Source organism: Brassica napus, chromosome A8 (assembly GCF_020379485.1).
Source record: "Brassica napus cultivar Da-Ae chromosome A8, Da-Ae, whole genome shotgun sequence".
In the NCBI taxonomy this organism is placed as follows: domain Eukaryota; kingdom Viridiplantae; phylum Streptophyta; class Magnoliopsida; order Brassicales; family Brassicaceae; genus Brassica; species Brassica napus.
Genome location: NC_063441.1, coordinates 10,832,472 through 10,858,878, shown reverse-complemented (window position 1 = coordinate 10,858,878; position 26,407 = coordinate 10,832,472). Strand labels below are relative to the sequence as shown.

Sequence of the window (26,407 nt, the reverse complement as noted above, 5' to 3'; positions counted from 1 at the left end):
CGCCATATCGTCCCAAGAGACCCACGCCATCTTTCTATCACCAGAGTTTGAATCCCACCAAAATCTTGTTACTGCTGATTGTATCCGCTTACAGAGAGAGATCGGAAGCTTAAAACATGACATAGCATGTGATGGCATGGCGTTAAGCACACTCTTTAGCATCGTTAGTTTTCCAGCCGTAGATAAGAAGCGATTCTTAAAGCTCTTGGCCTTTTGCTTGATCTTATCAACGATTGAGGCAAATAAATCCTTCTTACGCCTGCCGAAGTGCTCGGGGAGTCCGAGGTATTTCCCAACACCACCTTCGTTTTGGATTTGTAGACAGTTTTTTACCCGGTTTTTGATTTGTGCTGGGGTTCTTTTCGAGAAAGAAACAGAGGACTTTGCTGCGTTGATTGTTTGTCCAGACGCTTCTTCATAGCAGAGGAGGAGTCGTCTAAGTGAGTTACTGGCTTCATCGGTAGCTTCTACGAAAAACATCGTGTCGTCCGCAAACAATAAATGGTTAACCCGCGGCCCTCCTCGAGCTACACTGATTCCTTTCAAGGTACCATCCCCTTGTGCTTTGTTACATAGTCCCGAGAGAACTTCACTACACAATATGAAAATGTATGGTGACAGTGGGTCTCCTTGACGGATTCCTCTACTCGGTTTAACCCTTCCCCTAGGCGAGCCGTTGATAAGGAAGGAGTATGTAACAGTGGTAATACACTCCATGATTAATGTAATCCACTTCGGATGGAACCCCATCCTATGTAGCACTAGTGAGATAAATTCCCATTCGAGTCTATCGTAAGCTTTGCTCATGTCTGTTTTAACAGCCATAGCACAACGGACTTCAGCCTCCGACGATTTCAAATAATGAAGAACCTCATGTGTGATCAAAACATTGTCGGAAATAGCTCTACCGGGCACAAAAGCGGACTGGTTTTCTGAGATGATTGAGGGGAGGAGTGGCTGGAGTCGCTTTGTCATGATCTTAGAAATGATCTTATAGTACACGTTGCACAGCGCAATTGGCCTGTACTCCATCACCGTCTGCGGGCGCTGCACCTTAGGAATGAGGCGGATGTGCGTCCCATTTATCTTCTCCGGGAGTGTGCCTGAGATGAAGAACTGTTGGATCTCAGTGGTTATGGAATTTCCAACACTCTCCCAGTTAGTGTGGTAGAAACCCGCCGAGAAACCGTCCGGGCCAGGGGCTTTGTCCGCATGAATCGAAAACACTGCTGCTTTAACTTCTATGGCCGTTGGCGGTTGAATCAGAATGAAGTTCTGTTCTTCTGTGATGACCGGGTCTAAAGCATAGCTCACTGTTTCCGTGCTATTTGTAGCTGAGGATGAGAAGAGCTTCCCAAAATACTCCACTATGACTTGGGCAATTTGTTCTTCTTTGTAGACCGGTGCTCCTTGCTCATCCTCTATCACCGAAAACATATTAGCTCTTCTTCTTCCTTTAGTGACTGAATGGAAGAACCCGGAGTTACGGTCCCCCAATCTGAGCCAGAGAAGTCGGCTCCTCTGCTTCCAATAAGCTTCTTCTGCGAGATAAGCTGCTCGTAAATCTGCTGTCTGTATCAGCTCTGTGTCGTTCCTCTCATCAGTCAGAGCGGCTTCTAGCTCTGTTCTTTTTGCGTCGATGACCAGCCTGCTGTTTCTTTGCTGGTTCCTATTCCAGTGGGAGATGGCTTTTCGACTATCTTCTATTTTTCCCTGGACTGTCAGCCTCGAGCCATTCTCCCAAATAGCGCGGACTAGCTCCCTAACTTCAGCATTGTCCTTCAGACGCCTGTCATAATGGAACAGGCCGTTTCGCTTTCTCTTGTGGGGCTCTAATAGGGTTATGATCGGCTTATGATCAGATCCTTCATAGTCCATATACTGGCTGCGTGCTGTAGGGTACAGCTCCGCCCAAGCAGTGTTAGCAACTGCTCTATCGAGTCTACACCTAACCAGGTGATCACCTCGCTTCCCTCTCCATGAGAGAGGATCGCCTGAGCTCTGAATATCATAGAGATCGCCTTCGGAGAAGAACGTTCTCAGGTCCGTGAACGAACCCTCTGGTCTTGCCGGACCTCCCGTCTTTTCTTCATTACTAATTATGTCGTTGAAATCCCCGGTGACAAACCAAGGGCCACTGCGGGCCTCATTAGTGGTGATCAGTTGATCCCAAAACTGTCTTCTGTTTAAAATATTTGTATCACCATAGATGAAAGAGGCAAAGAAAGGTTTTCCTTCGAATGTAACAATCGTGTCAATCAAGTTATTAGATGAGCTTAACACTTCAATGTTTACATTTTCCTTCCATAAGAGAGTAAGGCCTCCCGCACAGACACCCGTAGGCGGGATGATATGATGAAAGGCGTAATCTAACTCCTGCGTTTTCGAGAGAACCGTTTCCGTGGGATTTTTTGTTTCAGAGAGAAAAATTATATCTGGTCCAATAGACCGTTTAATCTCTCTGAGTCTTTGAACTGTCTCGGGACTCCCCAACCCTTGACAGTTCCATCCCATTATTTTTAAGGAACGAGAGTTGATGGATTGTGAAAATCCATCCTTCTCTTCGACTTTGGTGGTAGCAGTGAACTAATGGGTTGGTTTTCATAGCTCTGGCTGGAGTTTGCTTGTCTAGCTTGGCCTTTAGATCCTCCTGCCACATCTTTTCCACCGTTTGCCCCTCTTGGAGTTTGAGTTATGCCCTTTGTCGTTCTTCTTTTCCCTGGCTGAGCCTTCTGAGAGACTCTCCTCTTAGCCGCCAATGGTCCTGTTATCTTCAGAGGGCTTTCTTGTGTCCTCCTCTTCCCCGGGGGCCTGCCTGGTTTTCGCTTTGTCGGGGGTTCAGGGTTTCCATCAGTTCTTGTTTCCTCTTGCGAAGAAGGTCCAAGTCTGAGAACTGCTGGGATTCTAGCTGGAATCCCCACTGGTGGTGACCTTGCAGGTGTTGTGCCTTTGGAGGCTTGGACCATTCGGATTGCAGTTTCTTTTATTTCACCTTGGGCCTCAGCCAATCGCATCCGTTCTTTTCTTGCGGCACTCTCTGTTGGGTCTGCACAGGCCGTATATTGTGCCATTGCCTCCCGAACTTCAACTATTGCCAACTCCACTGCGTCTTTGGGAACAGAGTTTGGATTCCCCGTAGGAGGAGCCCCTCCTACTAAAGGACTAAGCTCTGCGCTGTTTCTAGCTGGTTCCGTGCTAGGTTCATTCCCCTCCCTATGACTGCCAAACCCTTGGCTTCTAGTGCTTCTAGCTCTGCGATCTGACCCCTGCTCTTGGGAGTTAGTGTCTTTAGAGATTGGTTTATGAACTCGTTCCTGCGAGTTTTGATCACGGGGTTGATAGCTCGTTTGCACATGTCTCTGAAAGAAAGACGAATGTTGTTGGCTTCCTCTGTCTCTAGAGTTTTCTCGCGTAGATCGAGCGTAGGGGTGGTGTCGAGGTGGATATTTATTCCTCTCCTGTGCGTCTCGACCCCTGCGGGAGTAGGTCTCACTCTCCGCTGGTCTCCTTCTATCATACTCCCGTGCTCCCGAGGCTCTGAAGTTCACCTCTCTGTTTTGGCGGTGCCTCTCTCCAGCTGGTTGACCTTCCAGCCGCTCTTTCGCTTCCTCCTTTTCCTTAAGGGCATCCCTCTTGCGTGCTTTTGCCTCCAGACAGTCCCGTAGTTCATGGTCGAGGCGTTGACACATCGAACAGTGCTTCTCGAGCTTCTCATACACAAAGTGAGCAATGACTTCACTACCTCCCTTATATTCGATAACAGATTCTTTTATCAACGGGAGTCTACCGTTAATGTGTACTCTCATTCTAACTGCCAAAGATGTGATATCAGCTTCCTCAAAGACTCCTATATCTTCGCCAAGTCTTCGAATAGTGTCTTCTGTCCAAAGATGGACTGGAATCCCTTGCACCTTGATCCAAAATGGTATTAGTGAAGGGAAGTGGGGGGAAGTAGTCGGCTCCCATCGTTGTAAGATGATCATCCATCGTCCGTAATGGTATGGTCGTTTATCTAGGACCGCAAGCAAGTCAGTCTCCAGTTCAAACTGGAATTGGAAGAGCCCCTGTCCGAGGTCTGCTCCAACTATCTTTCTTTCTGTCTTCCAGTGCTCTGAGAAAAACGCAATGACTGCCCACACTTTCTGCGCCGAGGGGTTTGTAACTCTCCCGATGAGTGTGAGAGCATGCTTGTGCGTAAGATAGGCATTCTCAGTTTCCTCTACTTGGATTCTTCCCGTTCTTGGAGCTTGGTACAAATCTGTGGCGATCTTTTTCCCTTTTGCCGCTGCTGACAATCTTCTAGCTTCCATGCTTGTCGGCGACCTTCTTTAAATCTTCAGTCCCACGTTACCTCTTTTGATATTTCTTAAAGAAGCTTACTCTGGTAGATCTGGTAATAAATGCAGCAGTTTCACCGGTCTCTCTCCCAAAATCTTTATAAAAGCCACCTTTTTGAATCTAACCTGTAGAGAGTGACAAATAGAGAGCAACGGAGCCCCGTTATCAAATCGTATACTTTGCAAATTGAGCTGTAGTAGGTAACGGAATCCCGTTTATCTCCTTCGACCGTAAGCGAACATCTTTAAGCAGAGGTCCTTTTTTGCAGGTGATGATCCTTTGAGCCTCCTTTGGGTGAGTTTAGGGTTTTCAGGTCCATTGCTGAGTCGGAAAGAGCTTTTCCGATGGTCTTCACGGTGGCGACGGTCCCTCCGACACGGTCGGGGGAAGAACCCGGTGTGTAATCTGTCAGAGCCTGCTTTTAACCAAAGGTTATTGCTAAAAGGGGCGACAATTTGAATTAGACACCGAACGTACTGATGGTCTAAAGCAAGTCTTCAGACAGAGGTACTTTCCACGCGCGGGTAAAGACCTTTCTCGACAACGTCGTCAGGGAGAGAATGAGATGTTTTGAAAAATCATGTGACAATATCCATAATATCTTACAATACACACTACACAAATTATACCTTATATTATACACCACACATAATTAATGTTGACTCTTTTAACTAATATATGTCGTACTTAGTTGATGTTAACATAGATAATATTAATATTATGATATCTATGTCATCATATTAGCCAAAAGAGTCAACATCAATTATGTGTGGTGAATAATGTAAGATATAATTTATGTACTATATATTGTAAGACATTAAAGTTCTAAAGGATATTCCAAAAAATATTTTTTAGACATTGGACTATAAATAAAAAGGTTTGGAGTGTGTTGTAATACGAGCCAATTGATTTGAGTTAAGTACCGAAGAATCTCTCAAGTTTACAAAGAGTGTTCTTAGTAAAGTAAAGATCCTCTTTGTAATATTTTAAAACATTTTATCAATATAATTTTAATTCTAAACACCTCTTTTGTGATTGTACTACTATGTATTCGTAAATTTGCATGCTATGAGTCAACTATCTCATTTCGGTAGAAAATAGGAAACATATTTTTGATATATCTACCAATTACTATACCTCCACAATAGTTAACATTTGTTACTCTAATTACGAAATTTACTGAAATGGAACACGTTTTATGGCACTATCGTATATGAGCCATTATCTTTTTTCTTTTCATTTGTACTTGTAGAATTAAAATCAACTAACTGTCGGCAAGTACAAACGACCGTTATTTATTATAGACTCACGCGGTTGCTGTGGCGCGTACATGGAAACTCCACACTCTTCCCATACAACTGGAGAAGCATTTAAAGAGAAGCGAGCGGTGAAAACATAAAAGAATAGTGTCGTGACCCAACTACCAAATCTAGATTAAGATAGTGCTTTTAAGTTTCCTTTCACTCAGAACCTAAAGGAGTTTCGATAGATTTAGCTGAAAAGAACACAATACGTAGAAGCTTCTTCTTTTTTGCTTAAACTTTGTTTATCAACGCTATATAGATTTCCCTGGTGAAATTGTTTAAAGTAACATATCTTTCAATTCATCACATAATGTTTCCTCCAATATACATGCTAACGAAACATGCCGCTGTTTAACTGAGATATCACACTTATGATTCCGTTACGGCCTGATTCATGAGACTCAGCTGCTAACGATCGAATTCTAGTGGAACTGTGTTCTAAAATCAGTGTCAAGTACTCTAGTTGGAGTAAGTCCAGAGTTCGAGTTGGCTCTCTACACAATGTGTTTTATTCGTGTGAAGAGACTATGTCTTGCCATGCTTCAACATAAGAGGAGAGTGGGAGAATATATCTTGTACTAATGCGAAAAGATATTTATTTGATTGGTAAAATACAAAACTCGTTAACTTTCTCACATACCTATTGGATGAACACTTATCACATTTCACAAAGCAGAAAAATATCTAAGCAAGACAATGACACTATAAAGCTTAATTGTTAAGGGTTCTATTTTTTGATATCCCAAGGTAAACCCGAAGGCTGGATTAATTCCCAGGGGCCGGGCAAACCCAGTTGCTCTACATGGGAGTTAAATACACATGCTATCTGGTGACGCAAATAGGTAAGTAATAATTTAAGTGGTAGGTTTCGAAGATGTTAAGGTTCTGACTTGTTTAGTTTAACAACTTAAGCCTATGATGAATTGGTGACAAAACCATATGACCACTGAGCTAGCCACAAACCATATAGTCTGCTTTAGCCACTATATGCTTCTGTCTACGAAGATTAGCGACATTCACTCAAGCTCAGCCCCAGCAAATACACACATGAATGAATTTTACCATTATTTCAACTGTATCAAACTCCCTAAAGTCAATAAAACAAGTCACCATCCCACGATTTTTAACTCACACACTAGATTTTTCTAACCATCGTCAAGACACAAAGCACTAATCAGATGTAGACTAAATTAGATCAAGCACCGAAGATCAAAGTCAGAAACTATGTATGTAAAAAGAAAATATCAACTCATTTTACTCATTATTTTTTTATTGATTCTTGCAGATGCATGTATGAACAGATCCATAACCTTTGTACTTTTTCTACCATCGGTCCATAATAAAGCTCAAAACTTTGCATGTACATAATATTACTACATGTTTGTCCTACAATGCTGCGTACCGTAGACTCTTGAAACAAAGAGTCGCACTAAAGCGTCCGGAGAGGTCATAAGGCTCACAACATGCATATTATCATTGTTAACCGAACAAAACCAGAAACTGAGCTCATGTATCTATCTATATGCTTGGCAAGAATACATTACTAGTGTCTTTGAATTAACATAAGGAATCATGATAGAGAATGGGGGGATGTATGTTCAATAATTTATACGATCAGTTATTGTCACAAATTTGTTTCTTAACTACGAAATGAGGGTTCGAAGAGCGTACCTGTTTGAGGCAGTACTGTAAATGGTTGGTGCTTGCTTGGTGGAAATTGATTGAGAAAGATGGACCTATGAAGTATAACTGGGAAGGCTATGCCGCGCTTATACAGATGGTTCAGATGCACGGTCTCAAACTCCACGTCGTTATGTCTTCCCATCAATGTGGAAGAAACGTTGGAGCCTTTTGCAGGTAATGAAAGCAATTTTAGTTTCTCCCTTTTGAACAAAATCTGTCTCAAACTTCTAGCGTAGCTAATGTTTGTCTCTTTTAAAATCTAGTATGCAACCATGGGTGCTTGAAGAAATCAGTAAGAACCCTGATCTTGTCTACACAGACAAATCTGGGAGAAGGAATCCAGAGTATATCTCCTTGGGATGTGATTATGTGCATGTACACCTATCCAGGTCTATTCAGATTTTATAAGGAGTTTCCGTGAAAGATTCAGAAATTACATAGAAGTTGTCATTTGCGGTAAGCAAGCATCTAGACTCTTTTAAAGAAAAAAATAATCAACTTCATATAAGACATGGGCAGTATATATATATGCAGTGACCTAATCACATCATTTCTTCATGTATTGCAGGAAATTCAAGTAGGAATGGGACCTTGTGGAGAGTTGAGATACCCATCATACCCTGAGAGCAATGGGACCCGGAGGTTCTCGAGAATTGGAGAGTTCAGTGCTATGAAAAGGTATAGCTTAAGCTAGTGAGATATTGTATAGTGTACAGTTAACTGCACCAATATTATACATAACTATATACTTCTTGATTTGCAGTATTTGAGATCGTCGCTTCAAGCATATGCTGAATCAGTCGAGAAGACTAACTGGGGAACAAGTGGGCCTCATGATGCTGGCGAGTACAAGAACCTACCAGAAGATACTGAGTTTTTTAAGGAGAGATGGAACATGGAACAGTATAAATAAATATGGAAAGTTTTTCATGGATTGGTATTCAGGGAAGCTACTGGAACAGGGACACAAACTTCTAGCTTCAGCGAAAGCAATCTTTCAAGGAACCGGGGCAAAGCTATCAGGAAAAGTAGCCGGAATATACTGGCACTACAACACCAGGTCAAACGCTGCTGAGCTAACCGATGGGTATTACAAATTTACAACACAATAAACCATGACGGGTACTTACCAATAGTAAGCTGTTCAACACACATGGTGCTGTGTTCAGCTTCACCTGCATGGAGAACAACCTGAATTACGCAAACACGGCAAATTGCTCGCCGGAAGGTCTGGTTAAACAAGTGTAGAAGGTGACAAGGCAGGCTGGAACTGAGCTAGCAGGGGAGAAAGCGTTAAGAGAGATATGACTGGAGCGCGTTCTGACAAGTGGTTGCAACGAATAGATCAGATTCTGGAAAGGGGTCGACACAATTTACTTACCTAAAAATGAACAAGAGGTTGTTTGCGGGTCAAAACTGGCAGCAGTTAGTGGAGTTTGTTAAGAACATGAAGGAATAGACGACTCTCTGAAGAAGACACAACAAGAAGTGAGGTTTATGTGGGATTTGTCAAAGGCAGGAGGATCATTGAGAAGGTTGAAGAGACTTCTCTAGTTTAATTTCTCACATATACTGTATCCATAGGCGATCTTGAACATAATGAGATGAAACATTCTCGTCCCCAAATTTAAATATCAAATAACAATATGTATTGATCATTTAGTCTCAAATAATCAACGGCCCTGATTGTAAAGTTCATGTTCTTGATGTCTAATACATAATAAACATGGGAGATGAGAGAGTACAGTGTTACAATCTTTATGATCTTAATCAATGTGGTTTACACTGATAGTAAATGTTTCATATAACTCAAACAAAAGATACAATGATAATTGCTCAAACAAGAGTGCAAAAAGAGCCATCGTCGTCACCTAACTCAAGAATGGGGAGGAGAACCAGAGTCCGAACCTCCGCGACGGAGATCTTCGATCAAACCGCCCAGCTCTTTTCTCGCGGATTCTCTACCGAACATGAATCCATACCTTAAAAAATTTACACACGACATATTATTATCAACCCTAAATTGAAGAAATCAGAGTTAAGGGGGCGGGGGGAGAATAATCACTCACCAGCAAGAGACGGCGGAGAATACGCCGGAGATTGCCACCGTTTGGATCAACGAGAACGATTTCTGCATCTCTCCCTCTTATTCTAGTTTTTTTTTTGGGAGTTCTCCGGTCATGTTAGACTAAAACGGACCTGAGAGGGGGAGAGAATCGTCTCATGGGCCTGGGCCCATTTAACTATGTGACACAAGCTCTGTTTTTTTTCTTGTAAAGCTCGGGTTATGCTATGCCTACAAGAAACCAGTTGTTTAATTCTTCTAGCTTGTGGTTAGTTTTTTTTTCATATTTCTGGTTCATTAATTGTGTCTGAATGGTTAGGACTTATGACAGCACTGATCGTACCATCAAGAGGCTGGGAGCTAGATGAAGACCATAACCATTTACAAGATCAGATATGTAATCTTCTGTCAATTCATTATACATTATCTTGGTTGATTCTGTCAAGTTGATTAAAACTTGTCGTTTTCTGTTGAAAAGAAATCTAGTAAGAAGAGATGTTGTTATTCACACGGTGAAAACGTAAAAGACAATGTTTTGTTGCTTCTCTACATGGGTTACGCTTGTTACAAAGATCTTTTGTTAACACACATTGCTTACTCTTCAACAACCTATGTACAGCTTATAAACCTGCCTGCTCATAACAAAGAAGAGAGCTGGGAGAAAAGAAGAAAAAAGTAAACCTGCATTGCTTGCTCCATAGCCAGATCTCTTATTTAATACTTATATGAGATCTCGACATTGGTTCCAAGTGGTTTCCACCTTCAAGATAATCTCATCGGAGATGCGAATTTTGACTGCCATTCTCTAGATGTCTCTCTTTTTCTCTCTCATGTCACCGAAGAAGTTCGAGGTGAGATTCATGACTGTTAATATGTCAAAAGCTTTGACACACGAACTCACAAGGGATCATCGCCGCCACTACTGTAATATGTTTTGGTTTGAACAGCCTTTGTTGCAGCAACTCTAGCAGAATTTGCTGCTCGGTTTGCTACCATCACTGCTCTGTTCACTCTCTCTTCCACTTTCACAACTTCATGTGCTTTCTCGGCTGCTTTCCTAGCTTGCTGTTGAATGAAGAAAGAAAAAAAAAGAATCAAACCTAATGTAGGTATTCAATTTAGACCAATCACACACATATGAACATTAAATACTATTTTTACAAATTGGTCTCTTAACTTCTCCAGAGATGAACAAAATTCAAAGTACATAACTTTGTATGTATTAGTAGGAGTAAGATAAGCTTATAAGTTACCTGCACAGTGTCGAGAACCTTGGAATGACTGATGGAAAAGGATGAACCAGGACGGGTGCTCTGCTCGGTAGGACAGCTGAGAACACCGTCATCCCAATGGCCTGCCTGTGTCTCACCATTCCTGAATGTGTACATACCAAGCCCTTGCCTTCTCCCTTCATGCCAGGCTCCTTCATACCGATGCCCATTTCCAAATTGATACACTCCAAAACCATGCATCCTGTCTGCAAAATACTCTCCAGCGTATGTATCACCATTTCTGCAACAGAGGTGTCGTTTCAAGTTAGTTAGGCAGGTATCACTAGACAAGAAAACACGGTAACTGATCGAATTATTTAAAGATCAATGGTCATGTCCGCAACAAAAAAAACTTGAACCTTGATGCCATCCTAGACTTATAATGTTTCAAAGGTAAGAACTACCGTCCAACATAAAACTCGGTACTGGAACTGAAAGACAGAATCTTAAAGTTTAATATCTCATGCATTTATCAATGGCAGTAATAGTTAATCTTTAAACATTGATATGCTCCTCAAAAGGTAAGTAACGCCACACAGAAAAAGCGTATATGCAGCCTAACAAATAACAATCCATCAGCACTTCAAAATCGAAAGCCATAAACTTAGACCTAACACAGACATAGGCTTAGCATCCTAAGTCAAAACACAACTAGAGGCTTAACTAGAAAGTTCAGATTCCAAGCCAGAAACTATCAGAAACCACATTAATTTCAATTCCACACCGGTTAATAGTTGGCCCTTATACAGAAAGCTTCACGATTTCTACAAAAGTTAAACGACTCTGCAGTGTTCAAACCCCACACCACCTCACCTTGGCATGTTAATTAATGAAAACGCACAAAGTTAACAAACGAAAACTGATGACTTCTCACCTGAAATGGTAATGACCAAGGCCATGTTTGACACCCCATTTAAACTCTCCAACAAATCTACTACCATCCTCAGAGGTATACACACCACACCCATGGCTCTGACCATTAGACCACTCACCAGCATACACATCCCCTGTATAAAACCTGTAGATCCCAGCTCCATGCCTCATCCCTTGCCTGTACTGACCTCGGTACCTGCTTCCTTTAGCCCACGTCTCAACTCCATACCCATCATACTTCCCATCAACCCAATCCCCTTCGTACTTACCCTTCATCGAATAGTAATAAACCCCACTCCCTGAACACTTGCCTTTATGAAACTCTCCCTCGTACACATCCCCGGAGCTGTACTTGTGAACCCAAGACCCTGAATTGGTCTTCTTCTCTGTAACGGGCTTTGACCCGATTGACCAAACAACCTGAGAGGAGGAGGAGGAGGAGGATGATCTCAGCTTGAGGGATAGCAAGCGAGCGATGATCAGGCGAATTGACGGAAGGTGAGGAAGAGCGAGTTTGAGAGAGATGGAAAGGATGAAGGAGAAGGCGAGAATGGAGAAGACGAAGACAAGGAAGAAGCGGAAACTGATCAAGAGGAAGAAGACGTAGAGAGGAGGGACGGAGAGGAGAAGCAGGAAACGGAGGTGGAAGCATATCAAACGGACTCGAATCACTTGGCGGAGGAGCTTCTGGTTCGTCGCGGAGGGGATCGACGGAAGCGATGATGACACAAACGACAAAATCGAGCCCAGGCGGAGATCAAACGGGTGAGAAGACTGAGGCGGAGACGATGAATCAGCGATTTCAACGGTCAGATGGCTCTGAGGAAGATGATGTTTGATCTTAGGTTTGGGATCGGAAGGTAAACAAGCGGCGGCTTCTTTTCCGATGAACCGCCGTTCTGCTACAGATGCATTTACATTCATAAATTTTGAGATTAGGGTTCTTCGCGAATTAGGGTTTCTGTTGCTTTTTTTTGTTCTTCCTTTTAAACTGTCTTCGTTCCGAGAGAAGAGTAGCAAGGAGCTGAGTTTTGAAGCTAAGGTAAAGAGGATTAGTTAAGTTAAGACCCCTGTATTTCGCTTTATTTTACCGTTATGCCATTGATCATTGGCTTTTGTTTAATGTGATTAGTTAAATGCCTCACGTCATTAATCATACAGATCACGAGTAATTAAATGATTTAGCGATTTATTCTTCAAACATTAATGCCGTACATACCATTATAGAATTCGGGTTGGTGAATTAAGTCTCTCCTATTAAAGACTATTTTAGGTAATAATTGTGTCAATAACTTGTAAAAGTGGCAAGAAAAATGAAATTTTCCTTTTCTTGTGGATGGTTTTGTTGAATTGTGTGACTTAATACAATGATTTTGACTTGTACGGTCTTTACGTGTCTGCCATTAGCGTAACAAACATTGATCATTTTCATTTTTTTATCATTTTCATTTTTTAGTTATTCTAAATTATGTTGTTAACCAAATAAGTATAACACATAATCTATTAATAACGGGACTTATAAAAATGATGTTGATAAAATTGGTTAAATCCGATTGTAGGGTAATGCAACTTCCAATATAGTTTAATGAATAGTATTCGTATAATAATAAAAGGGTTATTAAACATATAACTAGATTTCCACCTGCACAACTGTGCGGGTATATATTTTCACATTTATATATATAGATATTTGTTTTACATAATTATTATATATTTTAATGTTACTCACATATTTAAATGTTTGTATAATTATGACAAATATAATAATTTTATAGTTTTCATGTTATAAATTAAAATCATCACATATATATGTTGCTTATCATATATTTGTCTTATTGAATTTGCGTTTGATTACTAAACTAAATTTTTTAATGCATGAAACAACATATATGAAAATAATTTTGTATTTAATTTATTATAATCATGATCCATAATTCAAATCGCTAGATTTTTTTAGTAATTTTTTAATTTTTATTAATTTTATATAATAAATTACTGTATATTAAAAAGTTTAAGATAAGTTAAATTTTTATACATGTATTATATAGTTTACTAATATAACCCGTTCTACCAACATATTATATTTTTAGCATAGATATTTTATATTTATGAAAATAAAATATGTTAACTTATCAATTTAAAATAATTTTATCATACTTTGTTCAATATAACATTTTTATTTTAAAATGATAGATATTATTATAAAATTGATAAAATAGGATATAATTTTATTCGTTTAGTAACATTTCATTACTAATTACAAAATTAGTTGAAAATATTTATATTCAATTTATGACAATTAAGATCTTATTATAATCTTTTTCAAGAGATTTGTTAGATTTTTTTTAAATTAAAAGATATAAAATATATTATGATTAAAGTAGTTAAAAATATTATGTATATTAGCATTAGTGATATACATTTAATATAAAATTTAAATGATGGTCCAAATAAAAATATCATTCATAAAAAAATCATGATTTTTATTTTATTAGAAAACAAATTTGAAAAAAAAATAAAATAAATATAAATATTTATTTCTAACAAAATCTTTAAAAATTATTAGTAAATGTATTTGTGAAATTAATTAATTTCATTTTATTTAAATTTTCGTTTATAAACCAAAAATATATTCAATTTTAATTTCTAATTATATTTTATGATAATTTAAATTAAAACTGACTAATTTTTGAAAGTAAATTTAAAAAGATTCTAAGAAGATTTTAAATAATTTTTGTTAGAACATTTTAAATATATTCATTTGTATTTCAAATAAAAAGATAAAGATATTAAAAGATATAATAACGAACTTATGTAAAATATGATATTTTCTAGGAATGGTTCAAACTAAAAAAATCACACATGAAAAGAAGTCATCATTACTTCTGTTTTAATATATAAGATTTAACAGCTAAAATGAATATCATTACACATAGACTCATCCCTAAACTAAAAAGTCCAATAATGATTAAAATGAAATTTCAACTCCTAATATTTATAATCATTATATTGTGTTAAAATTAATATTTCTTCTATTAAAAAAAGGTTTGAACTTTTATTTGTTGTAAGGTTATGTTTTACATTTATATGTAAATTTTTTCAGTTAAGAATGATAAATTTAAAAAAATTAAGTTACGCTTATTCAAGTACTATTTGTTAAATTTCAGAAAATAGTTAGTTATATAAAATGATATATTTATAATCAATTTTTAATATGTATTAAATACAAAAATATGTAATTTAAAAAACACAGAGAATCTAAACACTTACAAATAACAAGAATGCTTTTGAAAGAATAGAATAATTATCAATCTAGTCATAAATATTGAACTTTGTGTCTTGTGTTATTTAGATTCATCATAAATTAGCGGTTAGGATTGATAATTACTTTTTTCTTCCAGTGCAAGTAAAGGAAGATTAGCAACATGGGCAGTATTGTAAGTAACAAGATGATAGAGTAAAAAAAAAAAAGAAAAAAAAAAAAAAAAAAAAAAAAAAAAAAGATGATAGAGGACATATGCTAATCTACTACCACGTGTCAGATATAAAGCGGCTATCGACAATGCCTCGAGATGATAGGAACGACACCATTCGATACCGATCGAGTGAGTGGAGGGATGGATAAGTTTATCGACTTGGCTTTCTAGTTTCTATATTCAGCTATCATCCAAAAGTGCATGTCTCTCTATCCTTTATTATGGGCTCCCAAACGCATCTGTCCACTGCAGATAAATATCTATATTCGGACAAAGTCTTGTAAATAAATATAAAATGTGATTGGAAAGGTAATAAGAGCACAGCAAATACAAGGTGACATATGCTTTCAAAGCAAATGGGGTAGTATAGTAAGTCCGTAAAAAATACCCCACTCAAAACTTATTTAGAAAGCATTTTAAAATATGTTGCTCAACGGTTTGTTCCATAATTCATTTTCAATACAAAAAATATTACACCTAATTAGTTGATCAAAGGTTTTCCTTGAAGGCTTGAACCTAGCTTATATAGTGGTGAGTTCTTTTAGGCAGATGGCTCTTCAACTATGCGTATTTATGGTTCCGCTAGTGCTTCCTTCGTTGATGGTGCTACTAGAGATTAATGTTCCTCTTCAAGATTTTTTCTGGTGGAGTTTTGTTTTGATTTCTTTTTTCTGATGCTCTTGTTGGCTGGTTCAACTTCGGTTTTAATTTTCCATTTCTATGGTACCCACGTGGAAACACTACAATGTGTAGTTTTGTTATATTGTTTTCAGAGTATTTGCATCCCATACCTTAATATTATCTCATAATTAGCTATATACCTAAAGACATTATTATTCACTCTTTTCAGAGTATTTGCATCACATACTTTAATATTATCTCATAATTATTGATGTTAGGAGTTTTCAAGGCTCCTAAGACAAATGTTGTAGTATAGAAGATTGTCGATCCAGTTCTGAGGGATATCAAAGCACTGGGAATGCAAGTACTCACTTAATCTAAGTGCAACCAATGATTTAGATGGGTTTTAAACTATGACTAAAACTAGAAAGCAATAACAGAATGATACTTTCTTGACTAAAGGAAAAGAGAACTCATGGGCATAAGGATTAGACCTTGGGTGATCAAGTATCGAACTAAGGATGGCAAATGATCAATCAAACTATCAACCTTAAGCCTAGACACAATTCTAAGCAAGCTCTATGTCTAGATGAATGCTCATTTGCTAACATATCTCAAACATCAAATGTCTTTGGTTGAATAATATGAAAGCAATCATTACTAACAAGTCTATTAGCTATCTTAGCATCTTTAACAACAAATGTCTTTGGCAAAGTATACTAAAAGCCTAGGAGAGTTGTCTCGGGCATTTCATCGAACACCTTTCGGGTGAGAAATGCCTAAGGATCAACAACTGAGTGGCCAACTCAGAAGATGCATTATGATTACTCTACTAGCAAGGAAATATGAATGATCTACACTAAAACATCCTAGCTCTAACCTAATCACCCTTAATCTCCCTAACCCATGAATTCCAAAGGTGATTACTCACTAATCTCCATGATTCCTCTTAAACCCATATTGGATTTCAGATTAATCATGTAGAGAAATAGATAAGAAATCAACAAGAACACAAGAACATAACAAATCAAAATCCAAGAGATGAACTTCTCAAGAGAGTTCTTGTGTATTTCTCAATAGATCAAAAGATAAAAGATAATCTGCCTCTGGTGGCTACAAAAGATGTTTAAAACATAGGTTTTAGAAATGTAAAACGTGCATAATGAAATGACCAAAAGGCCCTTAAGTAAAATAGAAATCGAGCAGATAATAGGCGCGGAGCGACCTCGGCATGTCGCTCCGACAAGTCGCTCCGGCCTTCGGGAGCGACCTCAGTGGGTCGCTCTGAGAGGTCACTCCAGGCTTCGCTTCGTGTCGTCTCGCCATAGAGACGCGAGCGACCTCGGGGTGTCGCTTTGGGAGGTCGCTCCGAGAGGGGTGTGAGATGCGAGCGACTTCGTGGTGTCGCTCCGGGAGGTCGCTCCGGGCTCGTTCTCGCGTCTCCGAGTGATGAAACCGCGAGCGACTTCTCCCTGTCGCTCTGGTAAGGTCGCTCCAATAGGGAGGTCAGAGCGACTTGGTGGTGTCGCTCCGAACTGGTCGCTCCATGCCTTGCTCGCCCAATGACCACTCTAAACACTCCTTTTTGAGCTCCAAATGCCTCCAAGTGTTTCCAAGAACTCTATGTGGTACTCCAATACCTGATAAGGACTCATGTATGCAAAATGCAACCTAAACATGGCTAAATCCTAATCTATATGATGAAAATGCACATGGATGAATGGATAAAACAATGAAATATGCAAGATATCAACTCCCCCAAACTTGTTCTTTTACTTGTCCACAAGTGAACTTTCTAGAACTCATAGGGAGAGAGGTTGAAGGAGGGAGCACATAGCCAAAAGAAACACAACTAGCACACTCTCTTATTACACTCTAGCTTCTCTAGGCCTATCTTAACTCTTTTTGTTCTTACACTCATCATCAAGCATCCACACATTCAAATCAACCAACTCTCACATTCATTAAGCACAAAACATCAGGTGAATTCTTGCAAATGGTCAGTTGGTCCAAGTCATTTGGTTGGGTAAGGGAAGGCTTTTATTCAAGTGATTCAAGAGGTTCAAAACATATGATCTTTAAGGTGGTTTACTCTCAAAACAAGTAGCCTTGACATTGCACATAATATATCTAAGAAAGGGACCAACTCATGCATACAATGCTCAATCTCCATTGTTCTACCCTTTTCCCAAACATACAATTACACAATCATTCCCAAATGTCAAACCCAACTCACATCTCTCACCAAAAGATCCTAAGAACTTTAACTCCTTCTCTTTGAAATCTACAAGGGATTTTTCACAACCTCAAAACATTTCTTAGCTCCTAACAACTTTGCTAGCCCCCTTTTTCTTTTTTTTTTTTTTTTTTTTTTTTTTTTTTTTTTTTTTTTTTTCGTTTTCTTTTTTTTTTTTTTTTAGGCTGGGGGCCAAGACTTTTCAAAACTTGAGCTAGAGGCTTCTATACTGGTCCCAATAAAACAATTCACTTAAGCACAAAGAGTCTATTCTTTTCCTTTTTCATTTCTCCCAAATCATAATCACAACACTCACCCCCACCTATAGCTAGACAATAGAGTGTCCAATCTAGCAAGAATGAAGATCAAGCATTGTCGTTCCCGATACTCTCAACATTATGCACATGTAAGACTTTCCGAAAAAGGCCTCACTCATCAAACAATGAAAGCTTAAAAGGAGGAAAAGGTTTTGGGAGTGGTCTACCACTAGAGTTTGTCAAAAAAGATTGGTATAAAAGATGTGACAACTCAAGTGTGTATAGCCATGACTCAGTACACAAGGGACCATGAGCAAGAAGCATTAAGTTCGTTCAGTTCAAATAAGGTTGTAGTTGGCTTCAAAGACTGAGTTTCAGCAATCAACAAGTTTCAGGAAGAGTTTTCAAGGCTCGAAACATACAAGTCTTTTTGAGAGGTGCAAAAGCTAGTCAAGTGCAACGTAGTGTTCTTTACAAGGCATTCAAAATCATTGCTCCCAATGCAAGTGAATGCAACCTATATGCTCTAGACTCTCCTAAAAATGCAAATGATGCAAACTAAATGATTGATTTTTTTTTTTTATATCTATGCAAATAGGTATGCCATGCATGACTCAATGAAACAACATCAAAGCAAACATGATCAAATACTTGGTACCTCCACCAAACTTGAGTTACACAGTCTCTGTGTCGTCAAGTAGAGAGAGATACCGAAAAGAAGACTAATATGCAAAAATGAAATGGTATATACAAGGGAGTGTGGTGGGTTACCTTCTATAGGGAATGAGTAGAGGGAGATGCTCCCTCCTCGTCGTCCTCAGGTGGTAACTCTTCAAGGTGCTCATCAGCAGGAGTGCCCATCTCTTCAATGTAGAAGGCTTGCCCGAACACAGTTGGTTTCCTCATTTTCCCCTTGATGTCAAAGTGGAGGATGTTCTCTTTACCCAAATGGAGATCAATCGTGCCCTCCTTCACATTAACAATAGCTCCTGCTGTAGCTAAGAATGGCCTTCCTAGAATCAATGGATCTTGAGCCTCCTCACCCATCTCAAGCACCACAAAATCTGTAGGTATCTCATACCTTCCAATCTTCACAGGGAGGTCCTCTAAGATGCCCACAGGGTACTTCACTGAACGATCAGCTAACACCAGAGAGAGTCTACACTTCTTGTACTGAGTGAATCCAAGCTTCTTTGCAACAGACAAAGGCATCAAGCTGACACTAGCTCCCAAATCGCAGAGACTTTTCTCAAATACCATAGGTCCAAGAGCACAAGGTAGTGTGAAGCTTCCTGGATCCTCTAATTTCTCTGGAACATCAAGCCTCTGGATGATGGCATTGCACTCATGGGTAAGAATCATCATGCCTTCCATCTCCTTCTTCTTTGCAGCTACAACATCTTTCAGGAAATTGTTGTATTGAGGAATCAACATGAAAGCATCGATGATGGGCATTGCAACCTGAGCTTCACTCATTTGCTTCTCAAACAGAGCCTTGTACTTCTCTAGCAGCTGCTTCTTGAATCTACCAGGGAATGGAAGTTTGGGTTCATAGGGAGGAGGAACAAAAGAACTTTCACTTGCTGGAGTAACAACTTCACCATCCTTTACTGTCTTCTTCTCTTCCCCAACCTTTCCTTTACCTTTGGCTTCCACTATCTTCTCCAAGATCTCGTCATTGATCTTCTCATCAACAATCACCACTTCATCATCTATGTTGATGGCAACCCCCTCACCTAGTTTCTCAGCATCCTTGGTGAGGGTTCTAGGAGGTAACTGCTTACCACTCCTAAGGGTGATAGCTTTGGCCTCCTTGGGATTTGGGTCAGACTTTCCAGGTAGAGATCCTTGCTGGCGATTCTGGTGAGTGTTCATGGAAGCAAACTGATTCTCTAAATTCCTGACTGTAGAAGCAAGGTGTGAGAATTTGTTGTTGAGCTCATTGTAGCTCCCATCAATCTTGGAATGAAGGTTCTTCAACTCATAACCAACGTGCTTCTCACTTCTGGTCTGAGACTCCAAGATTTGTTTCAGTAAGGTATCAGTGCTGCTCTCTTGAGGAGCAGAGGAACCAGACGAGGGGTTTTGCTGAGGCTGATAGCTGCCTTGCTGGTTGTTTCTTGGCGGATAGCCACTCTGTTGGTTGTTTGGATAGGATTTCTGTTGGTAGTTGTTGTACTGAAAGTTGGGCTCCTTTTTGTACCAGCTACCATTGTTGTTGATGAAACACAACTCCTCTTGACCTTCCAAACCCTCAACCTCATTGACAGCAAGTGGATCTTCCTGCTTGGAGTTACCAACAAACTTCAGCTGCTCTTGGGTTGCTTTTTCAGCAATGAGTAGGTCGATCTTGTCTTCCAAAGCTTTGATCTCTTTCCTCGTCTGCTTATCATCTGTTCTACTGCCTCTGTCGTGGTCTCCACTGTAGACTGCATCACTCTTTACCATGTTGTCAACCAGCTCTTCTGCATCCTCCTCAGTTCTCCCCAAGAAGAACCCATTGCTAGCTGTATCCAGTCTGGCTCTGTACTTAGGAAGAGCACCACGGTAGAATGTGCTCAGTAAGCTCTCCTTAGAAAAGCCATGGTGTGGGCATTGAGCTTGGTAGCCCTTGAATCTCTCCCAGGCTTCACTGAAGCCTTCCAAGTTCTTCTGTTGAAAGCTGGAAATCTCGTTTCTCAGCTTAGCAGTTCTTGAAGTAGAGAAGAACTTCTCCAAGAATGCTTTCTTGCAGTCATCCCAAGTAGTGATGGAGTCACTGGGTAGAGACTTCTCCCACTGACGTGCCTTATCCCCCAAAGAGAAAGGGAATAGCTTGAGCTTTAAGGCATCTTCGGACACACCATTGGTTTTTGACAACCCACAGTAGCTGTCGAACCTGTCCAAGTGATCAAATGGATCCTCTAGAGCCAAGCCATGATACTTGTTGTTCTCGATCACGTTGAGGAGTCCTGATTTGATCTCAAAGTTGTTGGCTGCCACAGCGGGTGCTCGGATTCCCAATCTATGACCATGAATGTTGGGGCGGTCGTAAGTGCCAATGGGTCGAGCTGCTCGCTGTTGGTTTTGAGGTATGTCTCCCATATCAGTACTCAATCTCTGCAAGTGAGCCTGTTGCTCTTCTTCTCTTCTATTTCTAGCACACTCTCTCTCTAAAGCTCTGATGTCTGCAGCTATTGGAACTAGGTTTGATGGACCCCTGCTCCTCAAGTTCATACACCTGTAGATTAAAGGGAGGTGAAGAAAGAGAATCAGTAACAAAAGAAAATAAAAATGACTTAGTCTCAAGCAAGTGACTAAATCTCAATGTTCAAATCTACTCAGAATTTGGCAACGGCGCCAATTTGATGTTAGGAGTTTTCAAGGCTCCTAAGACAAATGTTGTAGTATAGAAGATTGTCGAACCAGTTCTGAGGGATATCAAAGCACTGAGAATGCAAGTACTCACTTAATCTAAGTGCAACCAATGATTTAGATGGGTTTTAAACTATGACTAAAACTAGAAAGCAATAACAGAATGATACTTTCTTGACTAAAGGAAAAGAGAACTCATGGGCATAGGGATTAGACCTTGGGTGATCAAGTATCGAACTAAGGATGGCAAATGATCAATCAAACTATCAACCTTAAGCCTAGACACAATTCTAAGCAAGCTCTATGTCTAGATGAATGCTCATTTGCTAACATATCTCAAACATCAAATGTCTTTGGTTGAATAATATGAAAGCAATCATTACTAACAAGTCTATTAGCTATCTTAGCATCTTTAACAACAAATGTCTTTGGCAAAGTATACTAAAAGCCTAGGAGAGTTGTCTCGGGCATTTCATCGAACACCTTTCGGGTGAGAAATGCCTAAGGATCAACAACTGAGTGGCCAACTCAGAAGATGCATTATGATTACTCTACTAGCAAGGAAATATGAATGATCTACACTAAAACATCCTAGCTCTAACCTAATCACCCTTAATCTCCCTAACCCATGAATTCAAAGGTGATTACTCACTAATCTCCATGATTCCTCTTAAACCCATATTGGATTTCAGATTAATCATGTAGAGAAATAGATAAGAAATCAACAAGAACACAAGAACATAACAAATCAAAATCCAAGAGATGAACTTCTCAAGAGAGTTCTTGTGTATTTCTCAATAGATCAAAAGATAAAAGATAATCTGCCTCTGGTGGCTACAAAAGATGTTTAAAACATAGGTTTTAGAAATGTAAAACGTGCATAATGAAATGACCAAAAGGCCCTTAAGTAAAATAGAAATCGAGCAGATAATAGGCGCGGAGCGACCTCGGCATGTCGCTCCGACAAGTCGCTCCGGCCTTCGGGAGCGACCTCAGTGGGTCGCTCTGAGAGGTCGCTCCAGGCTTCGCTTCGTGTCGTCTCGCCATAGAGACGCGAGCGACCTCGGGGTGTCGCTTTGGGAGGTCGCTCCGAGAGGGGTGTGAGATGCGAGCGACTTCGTGGTGTCGCTCCGGGCTCGTTCTCGCGTCTCCGAGTGATGAAACCGCGAGCGACTTCTCCCTGTCGCTCTGGTAAGGTCGCTCCAATAGGGAGGTCAGAGCGACTTGGTGGTGTCGCTCCGGACTGGTCGCTCCATGCCTTGCTCGCCCAATGACCACTCTAAACACTCCTTTTTGAGCTCCAAATGCCTCCAAGTGTTTCCAAGAACTCTATGTGGTACTCCAATACCTGATAAGGACTCATGTATGCAAAATGCAACCTAAACATGGCTAAATCCTAATCTATACGATCAAAATGCACATGGATGAATGGATAAAACAATAGAAATATGCAAGCTATCAATTATATACCTAAAGACACTATTATTCACAGTTCGACAAAGATAATTTGTATTATGACATGTATATGTGCGTGTACTAGTTTCACTGTATTGGATATTTTCCTAATTTCACACTTTGTTTTCGTTTTCTAACAAACTCACTAGTTTATTACGATACTGCAAATTATCTTTATATATAAAGTATGGTTTGCTCTCTCCTGGTGATGCCACCTCAGCATGACACGTGTTCCAGACAAGCAAAACGCATCACTTCATTTAATCCGATGGGCTTTGACTGTGAAACGTGATTGGGCTGATATTTTCTTCTGCGGCCCGGCAGCCTGTAATCGAAAACCCTAAGTTTGATTACGCAAAAATTGAGTTCGTCTCTCCTCTTGCACCTTCATCGAGAATGTCGACAGAAGAAGCTAGGGGTTCGTCATCTCCCCTAGATCCGACCATGTCAAACAAGCATGGATGTTCTGGAAGGAACCTCAAGTCAGATCTTCATAAACTTTTGTGTCGTTCATAGTTCCCGTCGTTACGCTTGATTTCGACCTCCTCTGATCTGTTACGCAGTTAAGTGATTGATCACCCTAACATGTTCTTTAACCTTTGGACCCATGCCAACCACGACTGATTCATTGAATGCTTCTTATCTTCCTTGCAGGCAGTGATCTTCACTTATAAAAAGGGGAGACTTCACCTTACGAAAATCATCCTCCCGGCTCCTAATATCAGCAAAACCTCATCTTCTTCGATTTCATCGCTTAAACTTTCATGCTCGCTGATTTGGAGGCCGTCAGTGTTTTTCCACTGTGGTGGTGTTACTTCTCGAGAAACGTGAAAGGAGGTGACGAGCTGATGGGCGTGGACAAGCTTCTCCTCGACTCTAAGGTCTGATTTCTAACCTTATTATCATCCTCGGTTTTGGACAGCATTTATAATCTTATCAAGCTTATGTTTTCAACAATATATTAATCCTTTCTGATTGATGGTGTTGAATCCCCTTATTGATTATTTTTTTCATTTTTTTAATGTTTCAAGCAACCCTCATACCGCCACCGTCTCACGGCTTACCGGCATCATTTTAAGGCAGGTTTGATGTACTCCTTTGACTGATTTGATATAACTCGCTGCAATCAGAATTACAGGCTCTCTGACTCACCTCTACTTTTACGGTTCAGTGTTTCAACTGAATTTGAAGAGATACGGTTCTACCAATTCCTAAAGAACGCTTCAAGTTCCATAATCACAGTGAGGTACTTTGGCTGGCCAACAGGAACACACACCTTCCCGGTAATCGTCTTCATATCTCTTTAGCCCAGGATCAACATTGGAAAGTGATTAGATATTGACATCTTGATTTCTTTGTAGACCTTATCTGTGAGCTCACAGCTGTGAAGAGTATTGTGAGTGACCCTACACAAGGAAAACATCGTGTCATGACCGGAGGCTCCAGCTGCTCCCAGTTATGATGATGTTGCAACAAGCATAAACCTCAAGATTGTTCGAGGTGCTCAGTCATGTTATGGCAACAATTAAAATCGACAGGTATTTGATTCATATTGTGGTCCTTATCACTTTCATACGTTTTAAAGAAAAGAAACAAAACGTCTGAACAGATATTTCTCTGATTTTCCATTGTTAGTGATGTTTCTCTGACTTTGAGTTTGTTCCACTCACAACTCTCAAGCTGTATCGTTTCACAACCACCTGGAAGGCTTCTGTGTTGATCTAATAGTTGTTGCTACAAGCATAAACCTCCAAGATTGTTGGAGGTGCTCTATCATGTATCATCTGTTTTTTTTGTTAACTGTGAATTACTTTACTGCTGCTTGGAACAAGCAAAAAACCCAAAAACGAAAAAAACCTGAGTTTCACAGGTCAATACATACTTTAATAGCTTAGCTTGGCAGTCTATATTTTTTGTTTAAAGAGGAGAAACGTGAGTTCCACATATTTGTGCATTATCATGTGACATCACTGCTATAATATAAATAAAACAACAACACAAAATTTGTTATACTTTGGTAACGACAATTTGTTATACGATTATGGTCATTGTTCAAAATTGATTATATATATCCACTTTATATATATATATATATAGAAGATTTTTTTTTGAAACAATGTATATATAAACATAGATGGTGCAATTACATCAAAATATATTGCATGATGAAGCGGAACATACAAAATTGGAAAGACAAATTTTCAAACACCTATTAAAGTTATGAATTCAATGGTTCTAAAACTTAAATAAAATTTTATCGGGTTGTCCATTTAACAATATGTAATCGAAAAACTTATATAAGTGAGATAAAAAAATATTCAGATTATAGGTCCGATTAGTTAGTTATAAATGCAGAAAATTTGTTTAAATAATTTAGTATGTAATTTTTACTGATGTAATTGTAAATTTTTGATGTAGAAAATATTATAACATTTTAACCGCTGATTTTTGAAAAAAAAACATTAAGTAAGATTGTAGATTTCAAGGGGGATGGTCAATTAAATTGCTTAGAACTAATTGGAAACAAAAGATATAAAAAGGTGTAAGTGAAATGAAACATATCTATAGTCCAACCAATCAAACACTATAACTAAAATTTAATTAATTTTTGTTAATTTTTCTCTTCACCTTATATAAAGTTTCCAATTACAAAATATAAAAAATTGGATATTAAAATTTGGATTTAAAATTTTTCAATTCATAAGACAAAAAAATGCATAGTTATAAATAATTTAATAGCTTATATTTTTATAATAGGTTATACTATATATATATTAAATAAATATACAAAATATATAATCAAAATTAAAATTTAAACAAAAAACCCGGGCGTAGCCCGGGCCGACCCTAGTTATAAATATTATATAACATGTTTTATGATAATTTACATTTAACTATACTGTTTTATACATGTTCTGAAAATATACGATTTGACGGTTATACTTACACGATGCTGAAGATATTTGTACATTTTGTCTTCATTAATATTCATAAATTTCTTTCTCTTGTACTCGAAACTAATATATAAACATTGACGAACCCTCAAATTAAACCACTCAATTAAGAGAATTTCCACAAATATAGCATTCATCTATTATAAATAACAAATTGAAGCAAAACTATCTTATGTTTATGGTAACTCTTACACTAGTTTGGAACCGGCTGCTTCTTGCACTAATTCAAACTACCAACCTGTTAGATTCAGGTTTATTACGGGCTTCCAACTTAAAACTAATTGGTAATTAATGAATTGACCCTAATCCTTTATATATTATTTAGTGTCCCTTAAAATTTTCGATGTGGATATATATCCCTAATACCCCTCCTCGAGATGATGGCTGTTATCGGCCAGAAATCTCAGAATTTTAAGACATTTATACTCAGTCGAGCGAGTTTAACACAACCTTTATACCCGGTTGGAAGGGTTAATCACGACCTTTATACCCCGTCGGAAGGGTTAATTTTTAATTTTAA

The 26,407-nt window shown here is 39.0% G+C and overlaps 3 protein-coding genes, 1 long non-coding RNA gene and 1 other non-coding gene across 5 annotated transcripts; 3 read left to right on the top strand and 2 right to left on the bottom strand.

The window, feature by feature from the left end:
* Nucleotides 1-7,380: 7,380 nt before the first annotated feature.
* On the top strand, nt 7,381-9,137 carry LOC106358811 (beta-amylase 3, chloroplastic). The gene is given in 8 exon segments (XM_048737458.1): nt 7,381-7,499; nt 7,589-7,700; nt 8,089-8,205; nt 8,207-8,422; nt 8,425-8,458; nt 8,461-8,621; nt 8,623-8,780; nt 8,782-9,137. Coding segments are annotated over 8 exon segments (1,020 nt in total). The 3' UTR covers nt 8,885-9,137.
* Nucleotides 8,960-9,477, bottom strand: LOC106359613. The gene is made up of 2 exons (XM_048738681.1): nt 9,395-9,477; nt 8,960-9,307 (listed from the first exon to the last, which is right to left on the bottom strand). Exons 1-2 carry the CDS (start codon nt 9,460-9,462, stop codon nt 9,202-9,204), a joined length of 174 nt encoding a protein of 57 aa, XP_048594638.1. The 5' UTR covers nt 9,463-9,477; the 3' UTR covers nt 8,960-9,201.
* A 396-nt stretch (nt 9,478-9,873) lies between these two features.
* On the bottom strand, nt 9,874-12,564 carry LOC106360701. The gene is made up of 3 exons (XM_013800341.3): nt 11,536-12,564; nt 10,644-10,902; nt 9,874-10,455 (listed from the first exon to the last, which is right to left on the bottom strand). The coding sequence occupies exons 1-3, from the start codon at nt 12,456-12,458 to the stop codon at nt 10,288-10,290; spliced, it is 1,350 nt and encodes a 449-aa protein (XP_013655795.2). The 5' UTR covers nt 12,459-12,564; the 3' UTR covers nt 9,874-10,287.
* An 8,138-nt stretch (nt 12,565-20,702) lies between these two features.
* LOC125577528 lies at nt 20,703-20,809 on the top strand. Its single transcript, XR_007315936.1, has one exon. It is a non-coding gene; the product is annotated as a small nucleolar RNA R71 (small nucleolar RNA).
* Nucleotides 20,810-23,194: 2,385 nt separating this feature from the next.
* On the top strand, nt 23,195-24,827 carry LOC106444498. The gene is made up of 6 exons (XR_007315742.1): nt 23,195-23,495; nt 23,588-23,814; nt 23,965-24,016; nt 24,105-24,216; nt 24,295-24,471; nt 24,569-24,827. It is a non-coding gene; the product is annotated as an uncharacterized LOC106444498 (long non-coding RNA).
* Nucleotides 24,828-26,407: the final 1,580 nt, after the last annotated feature.

Coding starts and splice junctions, on each gene's coding strand:
- LOC106360701 (XM_013800341.3), bottom strand. CDS start 12,458: ATGAATGTAAATGCATCTGTAGCAGAACGGCGGTTCATCGGAAAAGAA. Junction 10,903..11,535: donor CTTGGTCATTACCATTTCAG/GTGAGAAGTCAT, acceptor CCTCTGTTGCAG/AAATGGTGATACATACGCTG. Junction 10,456..10,643: donor AGGTTCTCGACACTGTGCAG/GTAACTTATAAG, acceptor TTCATTCAACAG/CAAGCTAGGAAAGCAGCCGA.
- LOC106359613 (XM_048738681.1), bottom strand. CDS start 9,462: ATGCAGAAATCGTTCTCGTTGATCCAAACGGTGGCAATCTCCGGCGTA. Junction 9,308..9,394: donor TTCTCCGCCGTCTCTTGCTG/GTGAGTGATTAT, acceptor AAATTTTTTAAG/GTATGGATTCATGTTCGGTA.